At 27.9% G+C, this 26850-nt stretch overlaps 1 protein-coding gene and 1 long non-coding RNA gene across 2 annotated transcripts; both read left to right on the top strand.

The window, feature by feature from the left end:
* The first annotated feature begins 9614 nt into the window (after positions 1-9614).
* On the top strand, positions 9615-12926 carry LOC114121274 (uncharacterized). Its single transcript, XR_003592186.2, has 4 exons — positions 9615-10189; positions 10405-10597; positions 10658-11307; positions 11388-12926. It is a non-coding gene; the product is annotated as an uncharacterized LOC114121274 (long non-coding RNA).
* A 4922-nt stretch (positions 12927-17848) lies between these two features.
* LOC114121272 (phosphoenolpyruvate carboxykinase [GTP]-like) lies at positions 17849-26850 on the top strand. The gene is made up of 9 exons (XM_027983525.2): positions 17849-18067; positions 18201-18297; positions 19470-19615; positions 22690-23154; positions 23823-23955; positions 24182-24594; positions 25304-25652; positions 26290-26487; positions 26571-26850. The coding sequence occupies exons 1-9, from the start codon at positions 18042-18044 to the stop codon at positions 26682-26684; spliced, it is 1941 nt and encodes a 646-aa protein (XP_027839326.1). The 5' UTR covers positions 17849-18041; the 3' UTR covers positions 26685-26850.

Genomic DNA, 26850 nt, shown 5'->3' with positions numbered 1-26850 from the left:
GCGTATTACTGTGGGAAAGCAAAACAAAAAAAGCACCAAAGCCTTGTCATCACTGAGACTGAAGTGTCTGTTTTCGTTAGAAAAATACCACTATTATTATTATGGTGGAGAACACTCATACATTCTACAATTACATTATGTCTTCATCGGTTAGCCGTCGGAAGAAAAATCGAAGATAAATCCGGCAATATTCTGTATAAAAGTTTTATAACAGGGCGATTATTTTAATTTTAGGGTGGTTATTTTTTATATTTTTTACAACACTTTTTTTTTACATCATTTTAAGTAATACTTAGAAAAAAATATTTATGAAAAAAATTAAATTTGTTATATTATTCATATTATTAAAACAAGATTTGTATAAATTACCACATTGGTAATTATGAATACGCGCACGAAGATTATAATATATTAATACTATAATACAATACTAGTGTAGATTTGAGGGTAATATCAGTTTTTATACAAGATTATAATATTATAATATTATATTATTTTATTATAATAAAGTGTAAGTATTGCGCCACAATCATTGAGTGGGCACAGTTTACCTAGGTTTATATTATTGTTTAATACAATGGTGGAAGTATGTTTGAGTTAATAACATTTATTCAGTTTTTAATATTTTAAATAGGTGTTACCTATTTTATTATTATTTAAAATCAGGGCCGGATTATAGTTATAATATAAGGAAGACTATTACTTTTGGTGAGGCAATTTTATCTAAGACAAGTTCATTTTTTTTTAATTAGATTTTGTAATTTGTGTTAAATCAAAAATAAGATAAACCTTAAATTAGATTTTTATAAATTATGATTCTTATCTTAAATTAGTTAAAATAACTATAGACAGTATAGAATATTTTCATACTATAATATTATCACAATATTAACTATACCTAATAAAACAGTACTTAATATTTGTTAGTCAACTAATGTTTAAAAAAACTTTTTTCTGTACCTACTTTGCTTCGCAATTTTCTTATTAAATTCTTCAAATGAAATATTCATAGCCAATTCACACTCTATTGATAGTATTAATAGAGATGTTAGCCTTGGATCATCCATCATACAACGATATTTATTTTATAAGATATTAAATAGCATTAAAAATGAATTTAAAATAAATATAATAATCAAATATTTCAATTTAATTATATTATATTTACTTCATTAGTGTTTGTATCTATTTCTTGGACAACTTCAGTAATTTTCGGTCTCAATGAAAGATTTTTAATATGTTGAAAGAAATTTGTCAATTTAGATATGTTGGCTCCATAATCTTTTCTATTTTTCTGGGCTCTTCATTTTGAAGCATAAGATTCATGTTTTCGGAATGACATGATTATGAATTTACAGTTAATAGATCAATTAAATTAATATAAAACTTTTTTAAACGTAGTTTTATATAATAATAATAAATACAGACGGAAATCTCAAGAAATTGTGGTGCTCTCTACGCTAACACAATCAATACTGCGGCTACGAAAGTCGAAAGCCGAAAGTACGCAATTAAAAATAATTTTATAGGTATTCATGTATTATTAAGAAGCCTTCCCAGTGGATTGGATATACCAGTGTGTTGTTCATTAAACGGTTATTTTTATTCTGCAGATCGGGAAGCACCTTCAAAAACAACGATAACGAGTTACGAGTTGAACGCAACAAGCGACGGCCACTGTAATAGGGTTTCGGTGATGATAAAGTGCATTTTTAATTCTGTTTTTATATTATGGTATAAATTTGAAATTTATAAAAATGTTTTATTTATTTGATGTCGTAATATACAGGAAAAAACGAGTTGGTACATTGTGGTCCCTTTCATTTTGCATCCTGGGGCTATAGCCCCCTCCCTAGCTTCCCTTGATCTAGCCCTGTTTAAAATATGTCCAACTAAAAAAAATTATTGTGTATATTTATTTTTTAGATTTTTTTAGTAAAAGTATGCAATACTTATGAGGAACAATATATTAAATTTTCACATCTTTGCTATAAAAATGGAAAATTTTATAAATTTCTTATTTCAAAAAACTTTTAGTTTTTAAATTTTTGTGACTTACGAATTTTGTAAAACAAAATTTTGTTAAGGTTCAAATATCGTGATATAATAATATTATGTTATGCGTATATCAGCTACGAAAATATAAGTACGAATACAATTAGTCTAGTCAATAGAAATCTAGACAGGAAGACGTCATTTTTAATATCAATATTATAATATTCAAAATTTTAATGGCAAGACGTTATAATATAGAATAATAATAATTATAATTTAATAAATCTGTGCAAATATCCAAAATTTTTTGGTACACTGTGTAGTTTTTAGTTGAAAAGGTTTTTTATTGGGTCCAGACTGTTGGTTTTTAATAAATTTTTAATTTAATGCTTATAAATATTTAGAAATTGAGCAGGATAATTTGATATAGTCAAAAATTTTGAAATGATAAAACGGCCAAGTTTCACGAGAGTTAGTCGTGATTTTAACTTTTGTAGATAACTAAAAACGGCTGAACTTACAAATTTCCAATTTGTGCTTACATAAACTTACAAATGACATGACAATTTTTGACTAAATTTGGAGCAAATTTCTTAGAACCTTTAAACTAATGAAAAAAAGAGTACACACAATTTGTTTTTCTTTCCTACTCTCTCATATGTACTTCTATACTATACAACTATTACAGATCAAAGAACAATTTTTTCCTGTGTGGTATGAATTTTTTTTTACTTAAAACATGGGGTTGGAATTTATAATTTAAAAAAAATCGTCAGTAGTTGTTACTGAAACGTAATAATCATATAAATAATTTATCAAATGATAAAACTAATGTAATGGCCTTTTTAATGATCTGGTACACTCAACACCTATAATTGTACAACAGAGATTTACCTTCTTGTCTGCATTTTTAGTTTTTAAACTAACAACAACTATAAACAATGTGTCATATTCTTAATATTAAATGTTAAAATACGTTTTTAATTTCTTGTATTCTCTTATAAGTTATACGATATTGCTTCATGCTCGATAAAAATATCACTTTGTATGTGGAGTAAAATGGTTAATTTAGTTATTTGAACAATAACTATTCAAAAATAGTTTTATAATTAATAATGCAGACATATTGTTTACCAAATCGTCTTTTCTATACATTTTATATTTTGTTTGTGAAAACGTAACAATAAAATCGTTTTCAAACAAGTTTTTTAAATCAATTAAATTGAATGAAACACACGAACCGGAGTTATATTGTGCTTTAGTTTTTTTTTTTATAAGAATGGCCGTTCAGGCTAATAAGAATAGCAATAATAATTCGGTCTTTTGTGTTATGAGCATACAAATGAATACGAATAACGAGTTACATTTCAAGCATTATTAGTTCCACTTTACTTTAATATTATATATTTTTATTTCAGAATGATAAATGAAACTTGGTGTTTGTATAATTCGTAAATACACTGAAGCTCTAGATTCCTTTTAACTTCATAACAATCCTTTTAAATTTGTAGCCAGAATAAAGTCGTAGTTACAAGTTTGTTAATTTTCATACACAATATACATTTTTATACGTAGCTAATTAGCCATTTATAGTTACAATCTAGAATAAAACAGAAATTCGAAATATATAACACTTTTTTTTCAATAATTATGGCTAGTATTATGCGTATTTTAATAAATAACACGAAATTATGGTTTTTACGTAACTCTTTCGAAACAATAATGAAATATTAAAAATATAACAAACAAATTACTGTCAGCCAATTATTATTCAATATACATATATGAGATTCAATATTAGTTCAATAATCAAGGTATCTTAGGTATATAGTATATAGATTATAGATATTGTGTATAATATTATTTATTTTTTTTTTTTATCGTCATTTATTGACTTTACGTGATAACAATATTATAATTTAGTATTTATATAGTTATTTCAGACCTCAAGAAGTCTACTGCGCAGCCTAAAAGTGATAATAAAATACCTATAGATATCGCCTATGACACACATTGTTGACAAACCGGAATCGTACGACGTCGTCGCAATAATATTATAATATAATATGCCTATTGCCAACGATAAAGCAGTTGAAATATTGTTCGTATTAGAATATTGAATGGAATTTTGACGTGAACTCCGACTGAAAATGACCCAAAAACCTATAAAAACATATATCGTGATATTGCACTGCGTAAATTAAATTGTATAAAAAATAAAAATAGAGACGGTTACGATTATATTATATTAGAATAACGTTGTAACATTTTTAGTAAATACTAAATTTATTTTATAGGTAGGTAATTTAAAACTGAGATATTAACGTGCTCTGGCTGCGCCGAAACGTTCGTCATGAATAAAAGTGTATAGACCGTATTTGGATTACATATTATGAAAACAGTATATAATAATGATTGGTACCTATTGGATAAAAAATTGTCTTTTGACACGAATAACCGAATATTTGTTTTTGCTGTATTCAATGATCAGCGAATCGTTGTACTCGACAATGATATTATTATACCTATGGTATCTGTAATTCTGTTTAATATTATGATATGTAGGTATGTCATCGTACAACACGGGCGAGCAGCTATCGTATACATATATCGGCACGATAATTTTGACAATTTTATTGTTATCGTTTACATCACGACATGCGATTAGAATATTGCGTCACTTTATTTTTTATGTTTCATTCGACTGTGAAATAATAAAAAAAAAAAAAAAAATTGCGGAAAATGTAGTATAATAAATCCGATATACATAATTATTTCATTATATTACAATGAAAAATATACGTTGTACAATGAACATAATAATATTATTACACAACGGGCGTGCGCCACTCATTTCCATTTTATGCTTTAACAGTAAGCATTTTTATTCAAATTCTAATTTTTGGAATTATTAAATACACACTTAAGGTGATATTTTTCTATACTTAGATGTGTATATGCGATTTAATTATAATATCAGTGGCAATAAATAAAGTAATTTTATTCAAATGATGAAAACATACATGATATGTAGACATTTCAGTATTATTATTATTTTGTTTCGTAAAATGGAACTACCGGAACATCGAGGGTCTTATAATTGGCCTCACGTAGAAAACGACAATATAATTATACAGATATATTTGTGTACATAATTTATATATATATATATATATATGTATATATATAACATATTCCGTGATATAAAACGGTATATATGTATAATATATAAATGTGTTTGCGTATCTCCTCGAGTACTTAAACGATTATACTTAACGGGCCGCGTCTTATGATTTATATGTATCGTAACGTATAATCCCGAAATGAAGAGCGCTAGCAACTACGCAATAATTATAGACGCAATTATGCTGTACACATTTGTAAAGCTTGCAGCGGATATTAATTACGGGTAGCTGGCATCTAGGTGTAACTATCCTAGACATTAAATCATCAACGCGTAGAATATAATATAGAAATGACCATCGCAATTAATAAGGAATATTATGCTTGATAAAAAAAAATAATTTTTTAGCACTTAATTAACGTTTAAATTTCGATCAAGTAGTATATTATTATGTCTTTTTAAGGGGGAACGAATTAAAGCCCTTATGAGTAACGTATTAACTCCGTTTTTAAATTTTTTCATTAGTAAAAATTGTCTAGTTTAGCTTTTTAATGAATTACGGAGAAGTAATTAGAAATATTCTAAAAAATGTTTATACAAAACATGTATTTAAATTTGATGAAGTACATTAAAATAACATTTTGTTAAGTGATTTTCGTCAAAATCTACAAAAACCATCCTAAAATCAGTTCATTTTGACATAGATGTACCTATTTTATTTTTGTTGTAGGAGAAATGTATACTGACTTTTGAGTTATCGTCTTAAACTTTTCTTAAATTTTTAATATAGTTATACAATTAAGAAACACTCATAGATGCGAGTATTCAATTGAAATAAGTAATATTGGATGCATAAACGTTTTACGCAATTTTAGTGCGAATTTTCTAACAATATCGGGAACAAAAGTAGAAACTTATCCATTGTTTAATATTAATTATTATTAAATAAAATAAACGTTCTTGATTTAAGATTTTAAGGTAATGATAAATGTATTGGTTTTACTATATGTTTTTTTTTTTTAGATTCTTTGTGTAACGATGAATTTATTAGTTTTATAATAAAGAATGTTTTGTTGTATCTATCATCAACTTTTGGAGCTGTTAAAAATTTAGATTTCCAACTGCATTATTTTTTCTAAGTGGAAAATTAATCTTAGATAAACTAGATTAAGTTAACCTTTGGGGAAACGATAATTTTTAGTAATTTTCTCAATTTGGAAGAATTGAAATTGTACATATTATTTATTTCTCAGAAGAAGTATTATTTAAACAATATATAATTACTGTTTTTTTTATTGACGTCTGAAATTCAAATATTGACAAAATTAAGTATTTAAATTTATTTAGCAGTTTTTCTTTTGTAATTTAAAAATATTATTTGTAGGACTTGAAATAGAAAAATAAATTATTAGTAATGTAAATCTATCATATTATTAAAATATACTACCAGGCTAAAATAATTTTGAGTATACAATGATTTATCATTGAAATAAAATTTAACCCATATAATACAGTGATTAACTCAATGACAAATTATTAACTTGAGAAAGGTTTTTAGTAAACATTGAATCAAGTCTACATTATGAGAGTGCCAAAAGTAAAAATTTTAAAGGATTGTAGAAACAACTCATGAAAAACCAAAATAACAGAAATATTAACAAAAAATCAATTTTGTGTGTGTGTGTGTGTGTGTGTGTGTGTGTGTGTGTGTGTGTGTGTGTGTGTTTTTTTGTAATTCGTGAACAGAAATCTACAAAACACATATCTTTAAATGTTCACTAAATATTTATTTTATAATTTTCTGATTAAATTTGAAAAATATATTTGGCTCTTTTTGAGCTATTCATAGACATTATAAATTTCCAAGTTTTTTAGTTTTTATTTGACCTTATAAAATAATATTTTTTTTATCGTGAGAAACAAACCTTGAAAAATAAATACAAGGTTTCTCAAATATTTTTCATACAATAATACTAATAAATACAGAAAGTAAAAATCATAACTCATTTTTTATAAGCGTTCGAACTTTAATTTTTTAACCAAAAATTATAAATCGTTATCTATAATTATCTCTGTTACATTCTTTATTTATATGCATTGTTTTTTTTTAAATACCCAATGATTTATTGTCGAATTCAAATATACATTAATTACGGTGACTTAATTAAGCAAGTATCTACCATTAAGTCGAAGAGCAACTTCTCCGTGTTTAAGTATAATATATTACTATAGGTATAGAGAAAAAGCGTTTACGGATAAACCTGATTTTTCCTAGAATAGGCATATATTTTTATTATAAGTATATGCACATTAGAATGTTGTGACCTAACCCAGTACCACTTCCCTTCTCATACCTTCTGATTCTTGATCCCGACCTCATAAAATTTACTTATTTTACTCATTATATATTCTACAAATTGTACATTATCATATATTAATTTATCGAAAATCATACTAATGTATTATAATTATATAATTACGATCAAGTTATGACGTATTAACCAATGTAAAATGTAATAATATATAGGTAGTAGTATGGTATAATATCAAATCGGCACATACTCTTCTTAATACAAATTACATTTGAACTGTAGCGAATACGTTTTATTAATACTGTAAGTCTATATACATTAACTTTTGGTGGTTTATTTTAAATATAATAAATATAATATATACACATGAATGTATCTCATTCTTAAACAGCTGAAGACGCTTCCTAAACGATCGACGAGAATTATGAAACGTTATTTACGCGCACTTGTGTCAGACGTCCGTTTTCCAATCGAAATCACTTTTTCATGATGCGTATATAATATAATATATACCTACTTATCAACCGGTACGCGAGTAAAACGTCAAACGCAGTGTGGTGCATTTATGATATTACATACGAATAATAATATATAAGTAGGTATATACACACACACACACACACACACACACACAGAGTGATTTACCGAGTAAGTTCATCTTCCATTTAATTTGCATTTATTCAAAATCTGTTTTTTAGATTTTTCCGGTAAATATGAAAATTTTTCTCTATCCAACCATAAATCGAACAAGGTATTTTAGAATTACTCTACTTTTTTTCTACTTAAAACGACATTTGTCAACATTATAATATCACCCATGAATAATGCGGTAAAAAAATTATGTATACGAAAATATTTTCTATATTACTTTATAATAAATACATATACTTAGATATACTTGAACATCTGTAGTTCAGATAAAGAATAATAAAAAAAATTAATAAGTATTAAATCAAATTTTAACTGGCCTAGATAAGATATGGTATTACATATTATATACGCGCGGTAGGTAAGGGTATTTACGAAACATTTCAATATTTACAAGCAGATTTTTATCCAGATTTCTAACAAGTGTACAAAGGTTAAGACCGAATACACAGTTACATTATGTAGTTATGTTCAAAATCGCTTTAATTATACTGTTTACTCGTTATATGGCTGTTAATTTGATTTGAAACATCGGAACGAGATATAACATATACGTATTATATATTATATATATATTTATATAATAATTACTAGGTACACGTAAAGATTAGTTTCGGTGTTTACTATAATCCCGACAAAATAAAAATAATCAAATATATAGATATAAATTGCACTATTATTATTATCACCTTTACGAAAATCAATCAAGCCTATGGACTTTGTTTGAAATACGTTTCACAACCAATATGTATAAGCGTGCACTTTCGTGATCTTTCAACTATTGACAGTCGTAAGCCACCAATAATAATTATAACAATACAACAACACGATAGTTTATAATTGTTGATGGGTACAAAAGTACAAGTGTACAATCAAGTATGTTTAGCACACGTGCATATTGTTCGATAGTGAAGGATTTTGTTGTTTCCGTTTGAAGACATTTTTTTTTTTCAAAAATAACAATTTGTACGAACGCATTACCGATAGGAGGATAATAATATAATAATATTATATGAAATGAAAATATAATAGGTATACCATCGTATTAATCATATTATTATTATTATATCTCTAGTAACCTTTGGGTGTGACTCGATTAACTCGTTTTTAATTGACTAGAGCGTAATAATAATCAGGCCGCGGCAATAGTTGAGCAATGCGCTATAAAATGTAATAAAATTATTATAATATAACATTAATATTAAAACGATGTATATCTGCGCGAATATTGTATGTAATAATAAATAAACGATATTATATCTACAATAAACACGCCCGAGTGTGTGTAACAATCTATAGTGAAGAATATAAGGTGAAACAGAGTCTATGCCTATGCGAGAGATAGAGAAAGAGAGAGTGAGCGTGTGTGCGAGAGAGAGATTAAATGTTGTTGATCGGTTTAGAAAAAAAAAAATGTGAATTTTTTATATCTATAACGGAAGCGCCACGAGTCTACGACGTAGAATAGACGCCGCCGCTACGAAGGACTTTAGCATCGGGTTCGGAGATTTTGTCGAGTGAGATGAGATTTTGTACGGGTTGCGTCACGAAAACCGGACGCAATGTAAAACCGCATATTATCGTATATTATGTATACAAAATAAATAATAATATTATGAGCGTAAAACGTATATAAAATATTATATACGCGTAGCTGCAAATTTCCCCAACGCTTAAATACGTATTACTGCAACCACCGTATTCGATGAATCGCGTGTTTTCGCCCTGCCACGCCCACACGAGCTTAAAGTTATCGACATATCGTCACGCACGTTATTTTACGTATAAAAGGTCTGAGACATTTTGCACAACGCAAAACGCTTATGCAAACGCTGTATAGTGCGCGATATCGTCACTGCAGGATGCTGCTATCGAAACCGCGGACAACCGTTAACTCTGAAACGATTGATGTGTAATTATTTTTTGACCAACGAGATTTTTTCTTCCATTTCCACTACCCAAATCAGTGCTCGGAGGATGGGGATTTCGAGATGCAGAGGAAAAAGTGAGAACCTGCAGATTACCGCAGACCATCACATCGATTGACTTTGACAAGATCGCTGTGAGATTAGGACTATCGTTTATGTTCAACTGTATTGAAGGCGGAATAGTATCTATACTTTGAATAATTTATCTGCTAAACTTTATTTTTTAATTAAAAAAAATAATAATAATCATTAATAATATTTGCAAATATGTGATGTTTATAAATAATATTACTATATACAACTTTTTGACCCGGCAAACTTTGGATTACCAATTATTTGCATATTATTTTATTTTGTTTTATTGTTATTATTATTTGTTTTTTTTTTTTTTTTGTAGAAGTAGTAGTAATAATAGTATCACTCAACCAAAACTAAAGCCGATGGGAGCATCTATCTAATTTTTTATGTAAATATAGATTCGATAGTACTTGAAGTTTCATACTTATATAGATTACCGAGTATAGTAGCAAACGCACAGTCGAGAATATAATATATATATACATTATACATATAAACATTTAAGTTACAAGGTCAGTGTCGTTCATCTATGGCGTATTAGTAAATTAGTTATATTATTTATAATTGTATAGGTACATACATCGATTGTCAAATTTACCAGTATTGAGTTCCAACAACTGGCATGCTTGACAAGTAGTTATACTTAAGTATATATTGGCTGTTCCTTAAACATGTGACACATTTTACCAACTATCTTCGAGAAACACACAAATGACAAATGTAGACCATTCCTGCAGCATTACAAGTGTCCACATGTGACAAACATTTGGCAAGTATATACGAGTCGTGGGAACTCAGCTCTAAAAGTTATATATAAGATAGTCAACATGACGATTTTATTAAGTGTCATAAACTTATAACGTTTCAATATATTTTACTGAAAATATAGGTAAAATCCACTTATGATCGGATAAATGGTGTGATTAATAACTAAATGGTAATACATTATTTGACATCAAACACGCTCAACACATAGTATAATGGCCGTGGGCTTAAGTACCTATTGCAAAATTTTTAATTAATATATTTTGTTTTTTTTTTTTTTAAAAACAATCAAATCTTGGATAAAATTACTAAAATCTATGTTATTAATAAATTAATCCGTTTGTGTATTTCATACACAGTACAGATTCTCTTCTCTGAACTTCAAGAATAAGTGAAAATGAAGTCTTCCTATATGGATTTATTAAATATAAGACATCGCATAACTGTAAAAATACAAGTAGGTATAAGAAGACAAATATATCCAATAAATTGTTTAGTAAATAGCTAAGTATTTGTTTTTTATGTATTCATTTTTAGATTCGTAACAGTTGATACTCAGTGAAGTTATTACCGGTTATCTTAAATTCTTAACTGTAGGGTTGGAAAGTATTAAAACAAAATTCTTTGGACGTATGTTTAAAACCGTTCGATCAACGTTTAAAATACTGTATTCAAATTAAAAAAAAAAGAAAAATTTTACGTATTTTTACTTTCTAGTTAGAATTTAATTATTAATACTGATAAATAAATAATTTTTTTTTTTTTTTTTTAATTTATAATATCTCAAAAAAGTATTGTTTTTAGTTTTTAAAACAAGTTTAAAATATATCACCGTAATTCACAGTTTACAAGAAAAACATGGTGTTAATCAAATAAAACATTTGTTTTGTTTATTTTAAGAAAAACTATTTTATTCAACCCTGATTATAAGTAACTGGACGAGTATTTATAGTATTGTAAGTAGTAAGTACGTAATAATAATATTATAGTGATTATTCACGGTATACATTTAACTGATTTTTACATCATTGGGTTGTGTTAGGGTAGTCCTCTCGCGAAATATCCCGAAGTTACAATTTATAATTGATATCTGTGACAAAATATATCAAAAATGTTTTAATCGACGTAGAGAATGTTCAATATTTATCCGCGTTTCCCCGCGTCGGGCCTCCGGTATGCGTATAATATTGTGACACAGTGACTCTCGTTATTATAAAACATTCAGCCGTTATTATAATAATAAGTAAGTATTATTAGTAAATTACATGACTATACCGTAAAGTAGTTATTAATTACGGATCGTTCGATAAATTAATTTCGTTAGTTTTTATGATTAGCCCTTATCATCCGAAAACCACGTTGTTGTACACGATAACTTATTATTTATTAGCATAACACATACAAATAGATACGCTTTTATCATCATATACCATATAATATTAAATACCTATCTATGTAATATTATAATAGGATATACCGTATTAAATCGCATTTAGGGTTCGCGGTTTTATTTTCATGTCGTCACTATTTTGGACGGTTGATCTTTTAATACTCTAAAATAAATAGGTACCTACACGACTATTATACAATTATCTGTTATTGTCACGTCGTCATGCTTGCAGTAAATGAGCTAAAAAATCGTGTATGATAAAATTATTTAAATCCATCTTATTTCGTCATCGTACGAGACGAAAAGTTAATTAATGTGTCTAACTACATTGAGACCATACCTAGTCATAATGACACGAACGATATACTTGTACGTGTTTCTAATTAATGTCTGTCGAAAACTAATGATGTAATATACCTATAATTTTAAAATATACTTAACTTCCTACACGACGTCAGTAGATTTATTGATAAGGAAAATATCGTTTAGTTTATTCAAATTGAAAAGAGAAATATACATAAATTATACTTTTATAAGTACAGTGAACTCGATTCACCGAATTCCGAGTTAAAGTTTCATCATAGTTTACAGATTTATTTATTTAGGGATCCTATGACATAATCAATTAAGGTATAATAATATGTATGTATATTGTATATGTTATGTATAATTATCGTTTTAAGTTTAAATGCATGTAATATAGTAATAAAAAATAAATTTAAAACATTAAATAAGTATTGTAATATTATACTACGATATCTATAAATTTATTACTGAATAATAATAATAATAATAATAATAATTATTATTATTGTTTGATAGAAATCTAAGTTCAATTATCTATGAAAATACGTATACGTTTTTAGACTACATTAGTAAGTTGTGAATGATGAGTATACAGTTTTTAAATGATTTAATATTATTTTTCGGTATATTACATGATATTATGATTGAAAAACACGGTCTAGGATCAGGATTATTAATACTGTTTCTTAAAAAGACTATTTTCAAAATCGGTCATAACTTTATAAGCTTAATATTTACTGTATATTTATTATATTAGCCTATATAAATATAATATAGTATACCTAATATTTATACATGAAATAAAAATGTATTCAATTGTTATCTAAACTCTTTGATGAAAATAAAAAGCATGAAAAAGCTCTGCTATACCTATGTATTAATAGTTAATCCGGCCCTGTCTATACACATAATAAAATGTATTGTTAGGATTCATAAACGCAATATCATGTCGTTTACTCGTGTCGTATCTATTGATGCAGTGAACGCATCATCGGTAGAAGTGCAGGATTTACACGTCTTATCGCGGTCAGGCATTTCGATATTGTTATTCGCGATTGAAGTTTGCGGATTTCGACATAATATTATGTACTTACTACGTCATAACGGGGTCGCGTGTATGTAAATGTAATCGATCAAAAGTCTTTAGTTTTTGGTTTTGCTTACTTACACCATTTACTAAAGTCAAAGCGTCAAAATTAAAAACGACCGGTGGTCTTGTACGTTATAATATACGCGCTACTAAATCGAACAACGACACGTTGTTCTTTACTTATCGAGTATACCTACCGTATTATCGTCGTTGACTAATATTAGGTACTAGATGTAGGTATTATTAAAAAGACGATTCGTCCAGAAAGTAAAACACACTGATATAATATGCAAAACGGCTAGTATGAGTTAGAAATTATAGTAGCCGATAAGTATTGTTCTTATATATACATCCGCATTTTCTAGTTTTTTTGTTAATGAATGTAGTATGTTATTAACACTTTTCGTTTGTGCCATAGTCGTCGTAAATTTCAGAGACAATGATGTGTGCGAGTGTGACTATATTATGTTCAGTGAATAGTGATAAAAATATCCACGCTAGATAATTACGACAATAACGACAGCGCACAAGATAAACAATTATTATTTATTTACAAATTAACGATAACTTTGACATTTTTATAGCCAGGAAGATGCGTGTGTACTCCGAGTGTGTTCGAGCGAGTTTTTTCGTCCGGATGACTATTTTTATTTAGCGCTCAGGTAGATAAGTCACACCGTGTTGATCTTGGTTATCTTAGCCGTGCGTCAGTTTACACAGTGTGTATTGCAATGATATAGTCACGTATGATGAGTTTGCGCACCGTCGCATATCAAAATTTTCGTTTTTGCGCCACAAAGTACTGTGCATATCGAATTTTTTTTATCAATGAAACCTATTCTCAGAACGGAAACTAGTCATAATATGTAGTAATTTATACCTGAGAGACAGCAATACCTTGATTTTATAGTTATAACTCTTACGTCATAATTATTGTATTTTTCGTCATGCAAAATTATAGGAAACCTATAGAAGTCATAGATCTCACATACTAACATAATAATATTCTCATAAAATAACTATCTATTTATTTTTTTCGGATTTTTAAAAATTAACATGTATTTCTTTAGAGTACTATTTTTAATTTATTTAAGACATATTATGTATCACATATTTTTGAATTTAACTCTTTCTATAAAATAATGCGTTATAATAATAAACATTCCCGAAAAAATGTGAACGTAATTTTGCATTGGTTTTGTGTCGAATATGGGGTTGAAATTACATACGCCCGCTACAGGAGTCACGGCCTTGGCCATGAAATAGCATATTAATGAGGGATACCGCAAGAGATATTGTATATATTGTTTTTAACCTGTTATCACTACAAACGAGCCGACCGACAAATTAAATTTCTCACTAACATAATTTAATACAACGTAATTGTGTTGCATAATAAATGATATATTCCGAACTTCACTTGCGTTTTATCTGTGTAACAGTATAATAATAATATTTTATTATTAAAATATATTATACTATGACAGAAATAATTTACTATACCTACCTAATTAATTATTTATTGTGTTAAGTCCGGTCAAATATAAGACAAAAGCGTAACGTTTTTAATATTATTATTAAAAAAAATATATCAACGAAGTTGGTATAGCAACGTAATTATAACATTATAGGTAATGTTGTTATAATATTTATTTCATCTTTGTTATTATTTGGTGGCCATAACAACTGTATCAGTTAGAAAAATAATGTACCCAGCCAAAAAAAAATATATATATATATATAATATGTTAATACATTAAAAAAGCTTTTTTTACAAACCACAACATCGAATGCTGATCAATATTTTCAGGGGTAAATTAGTAGGAGGGCACGTCGTAAAGGGATCAAGAGAATTCTTCAAACTAAGTGTTGTTTTTAAATTGTCTTCTTCTAAAAGTAAGTTGGTACGCTCTAGACTTAAAGTTTAAATAAAATAATCTATTATGTTAAAAATAACAATTTATTTTAAATTATTATTATTTTAATATTTTCAAGTTACTTTATTAAATATATGTTTTTGGTTATCTGGAGAAATCAATATAAGAGTTTTAATGGTATGTAGCTGGTACGTATACAGATCGGAGGGGGAGGGGGTTGGGGTTCACCCCCCAAAAAAATAATTTATTTTAATATAATTAAGTCAAATTATACACCTATTACTGTAAAATATTTTTTTAATTTGTATTGCTAAATTTGTAAGCCGCCCCAAATTGTATTTTGTGTACGTGCCTGATATAATGTGGTATTAATTTATAAATTAGAAGATGTATACTAATAAATTTAAGGATTTTTCCCCATCATAGGTCGTAATAACATAATATATTTTCACATTTTAAGTAATAATTATTATTTAGTTCTATATGTATGGAATATTTTAAATATCTTAAATTATTGACTTAACTTAATATGTTTGTAAATTTAAATTTAATTTGTATATTTAGAAGTATATTTTTGTAAATTATTTTATTACAAAAAAAGTATTATTTATACGTAAAAAACTTTTTTTATTGCCTCTGGTTTTGTCGCTGTTGATACTGGTGGAAGTTTGGTATAATAGTTGTATAATAGTTTATATATAAATCATCTTAGTTTATTAATATTTGGAAAAATGCTTGTATTATTTTTCTAAAAACTAAATTTTTGTTCACACACATCATATTATAATATTTATTTTATCATACAAGCATACACTTAGTTTATGAATATAAACATATCCAAAGTTTCTACATCTTCATGTTACATGTAATCACACCAATGTTTAAAAGAGGGGGGCTGTTAATCATTAGATTGAAAATGAAAAAAGTTTAAAACCAAAATTAAAGAAAATACAATAGTCGATTTGTATTACTGAATACTGACCATACAAAATAATGAAAAAAAAAAACAGTTGCATTTTATGACCTAGTAACGTAGATAGAACCTTATTATGATACAATTTACAAGTTGTTTTTGTGTTTTATTACTTCATTTATCTTTTCATAACTATTTTAATTTAACATCATATCATTTAAATAATATTTTAATTCGTCAAATCGTCTGAAATTGAATTGATAATGATATTAAAACAATAGTTTATAAACATTTTGTTTATATTTAAATTTTTTATATGTATATAGTATAATATTATATATAAAATAGTATACATAGTATTGTTATATTTATATATCATTTAAATATTGAAATTAAATGTTTGAATATGATTAGCTGAGCTTTATTTAGCAACTAATTGCCGGTCATTGTAAATAATTTCATGATTTATTCACGATTTGGTAAAAATAAAATAATAGTAATTTACAAAAAAACAAAATAAACATCACATTCTTCAATTTTGTTTTATAAGTCTATTAGTTAACGAGTTAGAAAAAAAAATAAAGCAGTGCGCTTCAATTTTTGAAATGGAATACTCGCATGGACATAGCCATCTTACAGACTCATTAATGAGTAAGATTTACGAAAATTACGTATAACGAATTTATTATGATGAGTGGAAATTTATTTTATTTTTAGTTACCTTAACGTAAGATTTGTTTGGTAAACTAAAAATTGTCATTTTATGTAAGCTGTTTCAAAATGTTTAAATAATAAGTTCAATATTGGTTGTTTATTGTTGACAAAAATGATAAACCCCAAACATATTATAAGTGCACAGTACCTACTTAATTCTTACGTTGATGTAAAACTTTTTAAAAATGTGCATTGTACCTATTTTCTTTTTCCTAGACCTTAGTAGGTATACGTTGTAATATTTTAGCAATAAAAATGTTTTTCTATATAGATCTGAGTAATAAACATTTAAATTTTTAAATTGATAAAGGCAATAGCATGTTTAATGTCTTTATAATTGTATTTATCTTGCAAATTTCCTTGATAACATTATATTATAGTACCTGTTACACATTACCTGTAGTGACATGTGATTAAATTGAAAAAAACAATAGAATCTTCGTCTAAAGAGTGAACTATGTATACATCTATTAACTAGTACTTTACTACGACAGAATTATACTATTATCATAATATGACGATCTAATAACAGGCACGTTGCGTACGTATAGGTATATTGTTATAGGGCACGCGCGAGTAGATCGTATGCGACATATTGTTTGGTGGGAGTCTGACTGGTCACGTGTTGAACATAGAGGAGGGGTAGAAATACGATAACGCCATGTAAACAGATTACGCTCCGCGTACACTTAAAAACGGATCGTCCGACGGTTTGATATTTAGTCCATCGTCGGCAGCACATAGCCACCGATTAGTTCTATCATAATATGCTAATATTCTACTTACACGTCGAATCCCAATGATACCTGAAGTCGTCATCTGATTTGAATCCGTGGTCATTTAGTTTTTTGACGTTATTTTCATATATTGTCACCGCTTTTTATCACAAAAAAAAAAAAAAATGCCGGATTTCGACAGCATCGGAGAGTAAGCACACAATATTCTATTATATTACAACATTGTCGTCGACCTTTTCGAGAAAATGTTAACGATAATATTTAATGACCCCGTGAAATTATAATATAATCATTAAATTATTCATATTGTGTTTTTTTCGCAGGGACGTTTCGAACTGCGGGCCGAAGGTACATTTACAGTGGGCTTCCGGATCGCAACCGGTCAGGAAGTTGAGCGTTGTATCGTTACTGCCCAATAAGGTACGAACAATAGTAATAACTATATATTATAAAGCATATCCCTCGTATGCTTTCTGTCCTTCTGGTGTTGGGCTTGGTATTAAATAATAATAAGTAATTGTCAGTTGTACGATTTCCGTTAGATTAGGTTATTCCTTTCTGAAATTCTACAAAACGGTAATATTGTAATAATCTATTCAATTTAAATATCTGAGAAACAAATTAGAAAATATTAACCTCGATCGTATAAATAAAAAATTATGACGTGATTGTGTAATTAATCTACATTATTATGTATCATTTGATTAGCAAGAAGCTAATAATTGTGTATCATATACACCCAGTTGTAAATTACTGTTTAAAATTAAAATTTTTTTTAAATATTTGTATTGATGCTTTTTTTTATAATTTTAACTGGTTTGATTAAAAACTATAATACACAATTACATATTAGCTAATTTAGTACTTTTATAAGCAATGATTACATTATTAGCATAGTTAGGTACGTATTTTTTTTAATATTATTAATAAATTCATTGATTCATGGACATATGTTTTTTGTTTTTGTCATCGACATAGTATACAGTTTGGATGGATCATACTAAATATTATTATAATTTGTTATTCACTATTATAAATTTTAATAGTTATATTAATATATCATATTATAATGTACCATTCTTTATTAGACATGAATGTATAGTTATAAAGCATGATTAAAGTCAATATATTAATATATAAATAACAGATCCGGACATTGACACATTGTATTATATACACCTAATTAAAACTTTTATTTTGTAAAACATAATAAATTCAAAATACATTATTTAATTTTTAATAATAACAATAAATCTAAATGTCTTCATTAGTTTAAACATTTTTAAAATAAATAATTAGAAATAATTATGTTTTATTTTCTTAGGAAATGTTATATTTGCGCACTTAATATTCTTATTTAAATCTAAACAAAAAAAATTAAATTTGAAAAAAATAAGAAAACTAATGTAAAATAGTAATTTCAACACCTTTCCTGTCTTATAATATTCGGTGGAATGATAGAAATCAAACAAACTTTACTCTATAATATTATTTGTAGGTATATTTTTTAATTTATATAGAAGCCATTAAGTATGTGTTGTTTAAAATGTTATATTTTTTAAATTTTTTTCCAAAATATTATGATTATATAGTTAAAGGATTTCATTGAGGAAAGCGTGCGGCTGTGCAGGCCGTCGAACTTGCACGTTTGTGATGGATCTGATGCCGAAAACGCGATGCTCATTGAACGTCTATTGGAAAACCACACCATCGTTCCGCTACCCAAATACAAAAACTGGTAAGTCTGATATATTAAGGTGACGACACATTACCATATTTTTATAGTTTTTGACGGACTATATTTATGGTTTTATCATTATGCATTAATAATAATAATATTAAATGCATACTGACTGGTCGCGATCCATGGGTTTAGGTGCCAAATTGTACAGTACATCTGTTCTAAATTTTAATTTTTTTTTGTTACTAGTGTTTAATTTTTGTTTTCAATTGTAATTAAATATAGATGATGGACTAATATAAATATGTCACAAATCTGGATGATATGTTATAATTATCGCAAGGCACTGAATTTTTTTCACACAAAACAAATCCAATATTGGTTTTTAATTTTTTTTTTTTAAACAATATCATTAGAATTATTATACTTAAAAGTGTTTTATGTTTACTTCAAGTAATCATTTTTTTTTTTAAATTCTCTCTGTATTTAGATATAACGCCTTTATGTACTCGTATTAAAATTTCATGTTTAATGGTTTCGAGTGTATAAAAATCAAATACGCGAAAAAAACTGTACAATTAGAAGTGTTAGACTTATAGTATTTTTACCATTAATTTACTCAATAGAAACTTATTTAACTAATTTGAGAATATACGGGCAAATTATCTTAGACATCACTAAACAATCATGGTTATATATTATAATCATAAATTTATGATTTACATTAATCTCAATCTTCGTCTAACTGATATCGATATAAAACTAGTATACGAACAGTAGCTTAATTTTTATCTACCATAGTAAGTATATTTAATAACTATTATAGTAATATTATACTTCCGCTGGCGTTTTATTTTACGCATTTTCAATATCGTACGGTATTTTTTTTTCGCACTACCGTCACAGCATAGTAAATTGGAATTTCGATTAGTTTCATTTGTACATAATATCCGGATCACAGGAATTCGTTTATAAATGTTTTGAAAATTTTCGTTTAGTTATAAACTCTCTCTCAAAAAATGTATTCTATATTTTTTATCATTAAAACGGCAATCCATGTTTAGGAAGAAAAATTAGGAAAACGGTTAAATAAATCAAAGAATTATATTATAGACGTACACTGTGCTTATGAACAGTAATAATCAATAACTACACGCGTTCGACGTATGGGGAATTCATTTTTCTCGCTTATACGAAACGCACACGTCAACACGTGTAGTACCTAATAGCTATACGATAATTTTTTCAAATAACCGAAAACGTCATTAATTTGTATTGAATTATAATATTATTTCAGACTAAATGACGCCAACTTTATGTGTTTAAATTAAAAGATTGTTTTTTCTTTTTTTAATATCTCAATTTTTTTTAATTTACACATTTTAATTACTATCTGCATATCGGGTGGTTAAATAATATTATTTCTATATTAGCTTGTGAAATAAATACGCACGTTGAATAATAATATAGCATCATCACAATTTTGTATTTATTACATCGAAAGTTGTTATTTTACGATGTCGATGTACAAATAAATTTCTAAAACTAATTTCGTGTAACGTAATAATATAATAAAATGTGTGTAGATGAAAAAAACACTGATATTGGTTTTATGTACTTACTTTACTTACTTTGTTTTTCTGTTTGAATGCGATGCATATTTTGTGTTGGTGGGAAAAAATATACGATTTAACTGAAACATAAATGTGAAACTACACTTCACGTTTTATATTATATCATATCGAAACAAAAAATAAAACATAAAATATATAATATTATAAAATTCATATAAAATTGAACGACAGAGGCCGAGTGTATTTTCGTTTCGGACTAGATTTCGATTTTATTCAGTGACATAAAAAGTCCAATATTTAGCATCGTGAAAATAAAATATTTCCAACAGAAATCCAGTTTTGCGAATAGATGCTTTCAGACGTTTTGTTGAGAATGCACTATGAAATGAATAAGCTAAGTCCCGTGTAAAGTCAAATAGTTTTGACAGTGACCGCACAACTGATTTTTAAACGATTTTCGGATACAATTAAATAACACTAACCGGACGAAATTCTAAGTTTCAGAACGTTTAGTGAAACCTGTCTCAAAATACTAAAACTATTTAATAGAATTTGAAAAGCTAAAGAAAAATTACCTCGTTCACTAACAAACCAATTTAATATTATTGTATATTATCACGATTAAACAATTCTTAACATTTAAAATATTGTTCTTTTCACTTTTAACGTTTTCTATATACAAAAATGATTATCGTTTTATTAATTTAATGTATTATTTCGTAAATAATTATAATTTTTAGTATTATTTGTCTATAATCTATCAATCTCAGTCGATGTCCTTAAACAATTATTGTCGCAGAGTCGTAAAAAAGATGATAACATTGTCGTATTTATCAAAATCGCATTATACAATTAATCAATAAAATAATTTAACTATATTATAAAGTTGATTATTAATTATTCAAGTTAGATAGCAGAATAATGTAGGTTACGCTAGCTATCATGGTTGGTGTGTTATAGTAGTAATATATTGTTGACTTAACAATGAGTTAAAAAATGTAATCTAAAAAAATAAGACACATTTTAAATAATTACACGCCAAAGAATACTTGCTGACATTTCACCTCGCGCGCGCGATAGAAACAACGTATTTGAATCAAATAATAATAATGATTAATTATTTAATTAGGTATTATTATAGTAGTTATCAACGCATTTTTAAAAAAAATCAGTTTTTTACGATTTATCTAGTTATTCATCTAGTATGGCAATATATTTCAGTTTTTAACCCGCATAAGTGTAACAAAGTGAACTCATGATAATTTTGTTTTAGCATGTAAAATTAAAAACATATTTAACGTTTTGCGAATCTGAGACGATAATAAGACACCAATATTGTAACACCGATATCATCGCGGAAAAAAAAGAAAATAAATATAGAAGTTTAAAAAAATTGGAAAAAATAGATATTTTATGTAAAAAAACAAAATATGACTTTATGTTGAAATTTTGTTGAAACAACGAAAAAAGTTAATTTCTTAACTACTTATTATACCACAAGCATATTATATAAAGGTTCTTAACTGCAATCTAACCAATAATAATTTTTTTTTGCAGCTTTTTGGCCAGAAGCAGTCCCAGGGACGTTGCTAGGGTGGAGAGCCGGACGTTCATATGTACTAAGAACAAGAGGGATGCAGTTAATGTGCCAAGGGGTTCGACCAAGGGGATGCTGGGAAACTGGATGAGTTTAGAGGATGCGGACAGGGCTGTTGCCGAACGGTTCCCAGGATGTATGGAGGGTAGGACTATGTACGTTATACCATTCAGCATGGGACCTCTGGACTCACCGTACTCAAAACTTGGAGTCCAACTCACAGACTCAGCGTATGTCGTGTGTTCGATGCGCATCATGACCAGGATCGGCACCAAGGTGCTGGAAAAACTTGACTCTCCCGACGATAGTGGCAACGGTGTGGGTTACTTCGTTAAGGCCTTACATTCAGTCGGCCATCCTGCCGATGGTCCAGTCCAACATCCACACTGGCCCTGTGATCCCGATCGTACCATCATCCTGCATAAGTCAGTATACCCATTATAATATAATACTAATTTAATAAAATCTCATATTGTTTAGTTACCATACACTCATACCTTTGAAATATTATACTCTATATATAACATTGTTGCAATTCTTAGTTTCTTCAATGAATAAATATCATTATATGAGTGAAGTAGAAATATTTATTTAATTAATATAAAAATTATGACAATAAACACTTTGTGCTAAATAATAAAATACAGAAAATACATTCTTATATAATCTTGATAAGAGAAAAACTACTCACTCATACTTTAAAATGTCTTTTAAATAATTTTCCATTTACAGCCTATTATATCAACGGTTTAACGAGACTAAGTAAATTTTAAATGGTATCAGAAGAATTCAATCTATTTATTTTGATATTAGTATTCATATTAGTTTACAATTCTTAGATATTTTGTGATATTATTATGCATATAATGTGTACATAGTAATTTATATACAATACAGAGACCATTACAGTATCAACAGGGGTCATTTGATTTATATTTTCCCGAACATTTTAAAAATAAGAAATTATAAATAACATAAATGATAAGACTTACGTTCGATTATCATAAGGGTCTAAACATTTTTACATAGTTAGGTTGTAGGTTGGTATAATATGCATTAGATGAAGTTAATGTGTATTAATGATAATTTACAGGCCCGAGATGGACGAAATCATTAGTTATGGAAGTGGATACGGCGGCAACTCACTCTTGGGTAAGAAGTGTTTCGCTTTAAGAATTGGTTCGTCAATAGCTCATCGCGAGGGTTGGCTTGCAGAACACATGCTGGTTAGTATTTAGTAATAATAATAATATAAAATTTATTATATGATATTTAATGATATAAGAGACACGATTCTTCGACGATGGTACGATAAAAAAATAATACGACCGTCACAATTCACGTATTCTAATTTGCAGGAGCTTATTTTCGATTCGTTTTCACCTCCCTTGGGACTTGTCGGAACGTTATTACAATTGAAATTTATGATAAATGTATTATCTTACACTACAGATCTTGGGCGTGACTAATCCGAAGGGTCGGAAACGGTACGTAGTAGCTGCGTTTCCTAGTGCCTGTGGCAAGACCAACATGGCAATGATGCGACCCACACTTCCAGGTTACAAGGTGGAGTGTGTGGGTGATGACATCGTATGGATGCGGTTTGACCGGAATGGACAGCTGAGGGCCATTAACCCAGAATTTGGGTTCTTTGGTGTGGCGCCTGGCACGTCTAGGACCACAAACCCTGTAGCTATGGATACCGTGTTTGAGAATACTATATTTACCAATGTAGCACAAACCAGCGATGGTGGTGTATACTGGGAAGGAATGGATAAACTGGAGCCTGGAGTTACCATCACAGACTGGCAAGGTAATCCATGGACACCTGGCAGCAGCACACCGGCAGCGCACCCAAATTCGAGGTGAGTGTTTGTATTGAAGTAAAATTAACAAAACTCGAATACGACCGAAAATGATTTTAAATAAAAAAAAATTACTGGTTTTGGGTAAAATTCAAATTTTCTAGTATTTTAGATAATATCTACAACTTTCATAATTTTCGATATCTACAATATCCCGATTTTCGAATTTATACATTTACTTGTTATATAAAAAAAAATATTTGTTTAACCCAACTTTAAAAAGTTAATTTATTTAATTACAACCGAAATGGGTCACTATTATATTTATTTGACAACTTTCATTTTTTTCAAATTTAATATAAACTATAAGTATTGTATTTAACATTTAATCTACTAAATCGCAAGACAAAATTTGGTTTGTCTATTTCAATAAACTACTGAATGAATAAAAATATACATTGGTTTAGTTTTGTTTTTTTAATCATTTTATACCTAAAGGCTATAATATTATTAAAGAATAAAATATTAAATTAATTTTTGAATTTTAAGATTTTGAATATAGAAATCTATCTTTAAAAAAGATTTTAAATTATAAGTATAAAAAATTTGTGTTCTTAAAATTCTTATGTAACTAAATTACTTTATTACAAGAAAATAACTATGCAAAAATAAAATTGTCTTTTTACTTTAGAAACAACTCTAGGTACTAGTTAATAGTCACCTTAATAAATTTCTTTATTACAAAGGACTCGTACTATATATTTTGTAGGTTTTGCACACCAGCCGAACAGTGTCCGATTATCGACGCTGATTGGCAATCTCCAGATGGTGTACCAATTGACGCCATCTTGTTCGGTGGTAGACGTCCATCTGGTGTGCCTCTGGTATACGAGGCATTTGACTGGAAACATGGGGTGTACGTTGGTGCTTCCATGAAGTCTGAAGCCACTGCAGCTGCCGAGCACAAGGGCAAAGAAATCATGCATGACCCATTTGCCATGCGGCCATTTTTCGGATATAACTTTGGACACTACCTGCAGCACTGGCTGTCAATGGAAACACCCAACGTCAAAGTGCCCAAAGTATTCCACGTCAATTGGTTCCGAAAAGATGACCAAGTGAGTGCATTGCTCAAATACCTGCAGGCCCGTATTCGTGGTTTATGACCAACGTAATTTATCATTTTGATTTTGGTGAACCAGACTTTTTTATTTATATCATGACAATTTACAATCTGTAATTAATTATACATAATAAATAAAAACGATGGCTGTATATAAACATAAATGACATACATATACCATAAAATAACACCAGAAGCTTATGATGAAGGAAGCCATCCAGCGATGGAACTCTCCAGGGGTTAAGTCAATCAGACTTATATTTTCGATTTTGACCATAAATAAAACAAAAACTGTGTCTTTTAATATAGGTAATAGATAAACAATATAGTTTCGTAAATTAATTAATAGTCCTTGAAAAAATTTCAAAAACTTTTATGATATTTAAATTTTGAAAAAAAAACTGATATAAATATTAATAAATATATAATATAAATACACAATTTTGTTTGACAAAAACGTCAATATCCTACATATTATATTATAGAAATCTTTTTCCTGGAACTTAACTTAAAATCTACCGTTTACCCATGTATGATAAGTTATGTGTTGAAATTTGCATAACTATTTTCACTCAACGTTCATTATTGTTAATTTATTCACACTAATAATGAATTAACGTGTGTCTGAACAGGGAAAATATATGTGGCCAGGATACGGTGAAAACTGTCGCGTTTTGGATTGGATTTTGCGACGAATAGACAACGAACCACTCACAGCACAACCAACACCCATCGGTTATGTGCCTACCCGTGAATCGTTCGACGTCCATGGACTAAACATAGACTTTGACGGACTATTTTCTGTTCCCATAGATTTTTGGACGGAAGAGGTAAGTCATTGTTCACATTTTATTAATTAAGCTTGTTTCATTAGTTTATATGTTTAACTATATTATATTTTTCACATTTGCAGGCCAAAGAAGTGGCAAATTTTTTGAATGAACAGGTGGATGAAGATTTGCCAAAAGACGTACAAGATCAAATCGATAGTCTGTTTAGACGTCTGAGTTCACCTCAACAAAATTAACAATTCACACTAACCTATAGACTATTCAAATGTTCTCTTATTGCCCATTAAAGTTATTGCATATATTATTTTTAAGTTAATGATTTAAAGTAATTTTAAGTTTAATTAAATGTATAATCCTAAATTATTAAGTTTATTTTTATAATTATATTATTTATATACAATA

This window comes from Aphis gossypii, chromosome 3, assembly GCF_020184175.1.
Source record: "Aphis gossypii isolate Hap1 chromosome 3, ASM2018417v2, whole genome shotgun sequence".
NCBI classification, from domain to species: Eukaryota; Metazoa; Arthropoda; class Insecta; order Hemiptera; family Aphididae; genus Aphis; species Aphis gossypii.
Note: the sequence above shows the minus strand (reverse complement) of the source record. Positions and strands in the feature narration are given on the sequence as shown.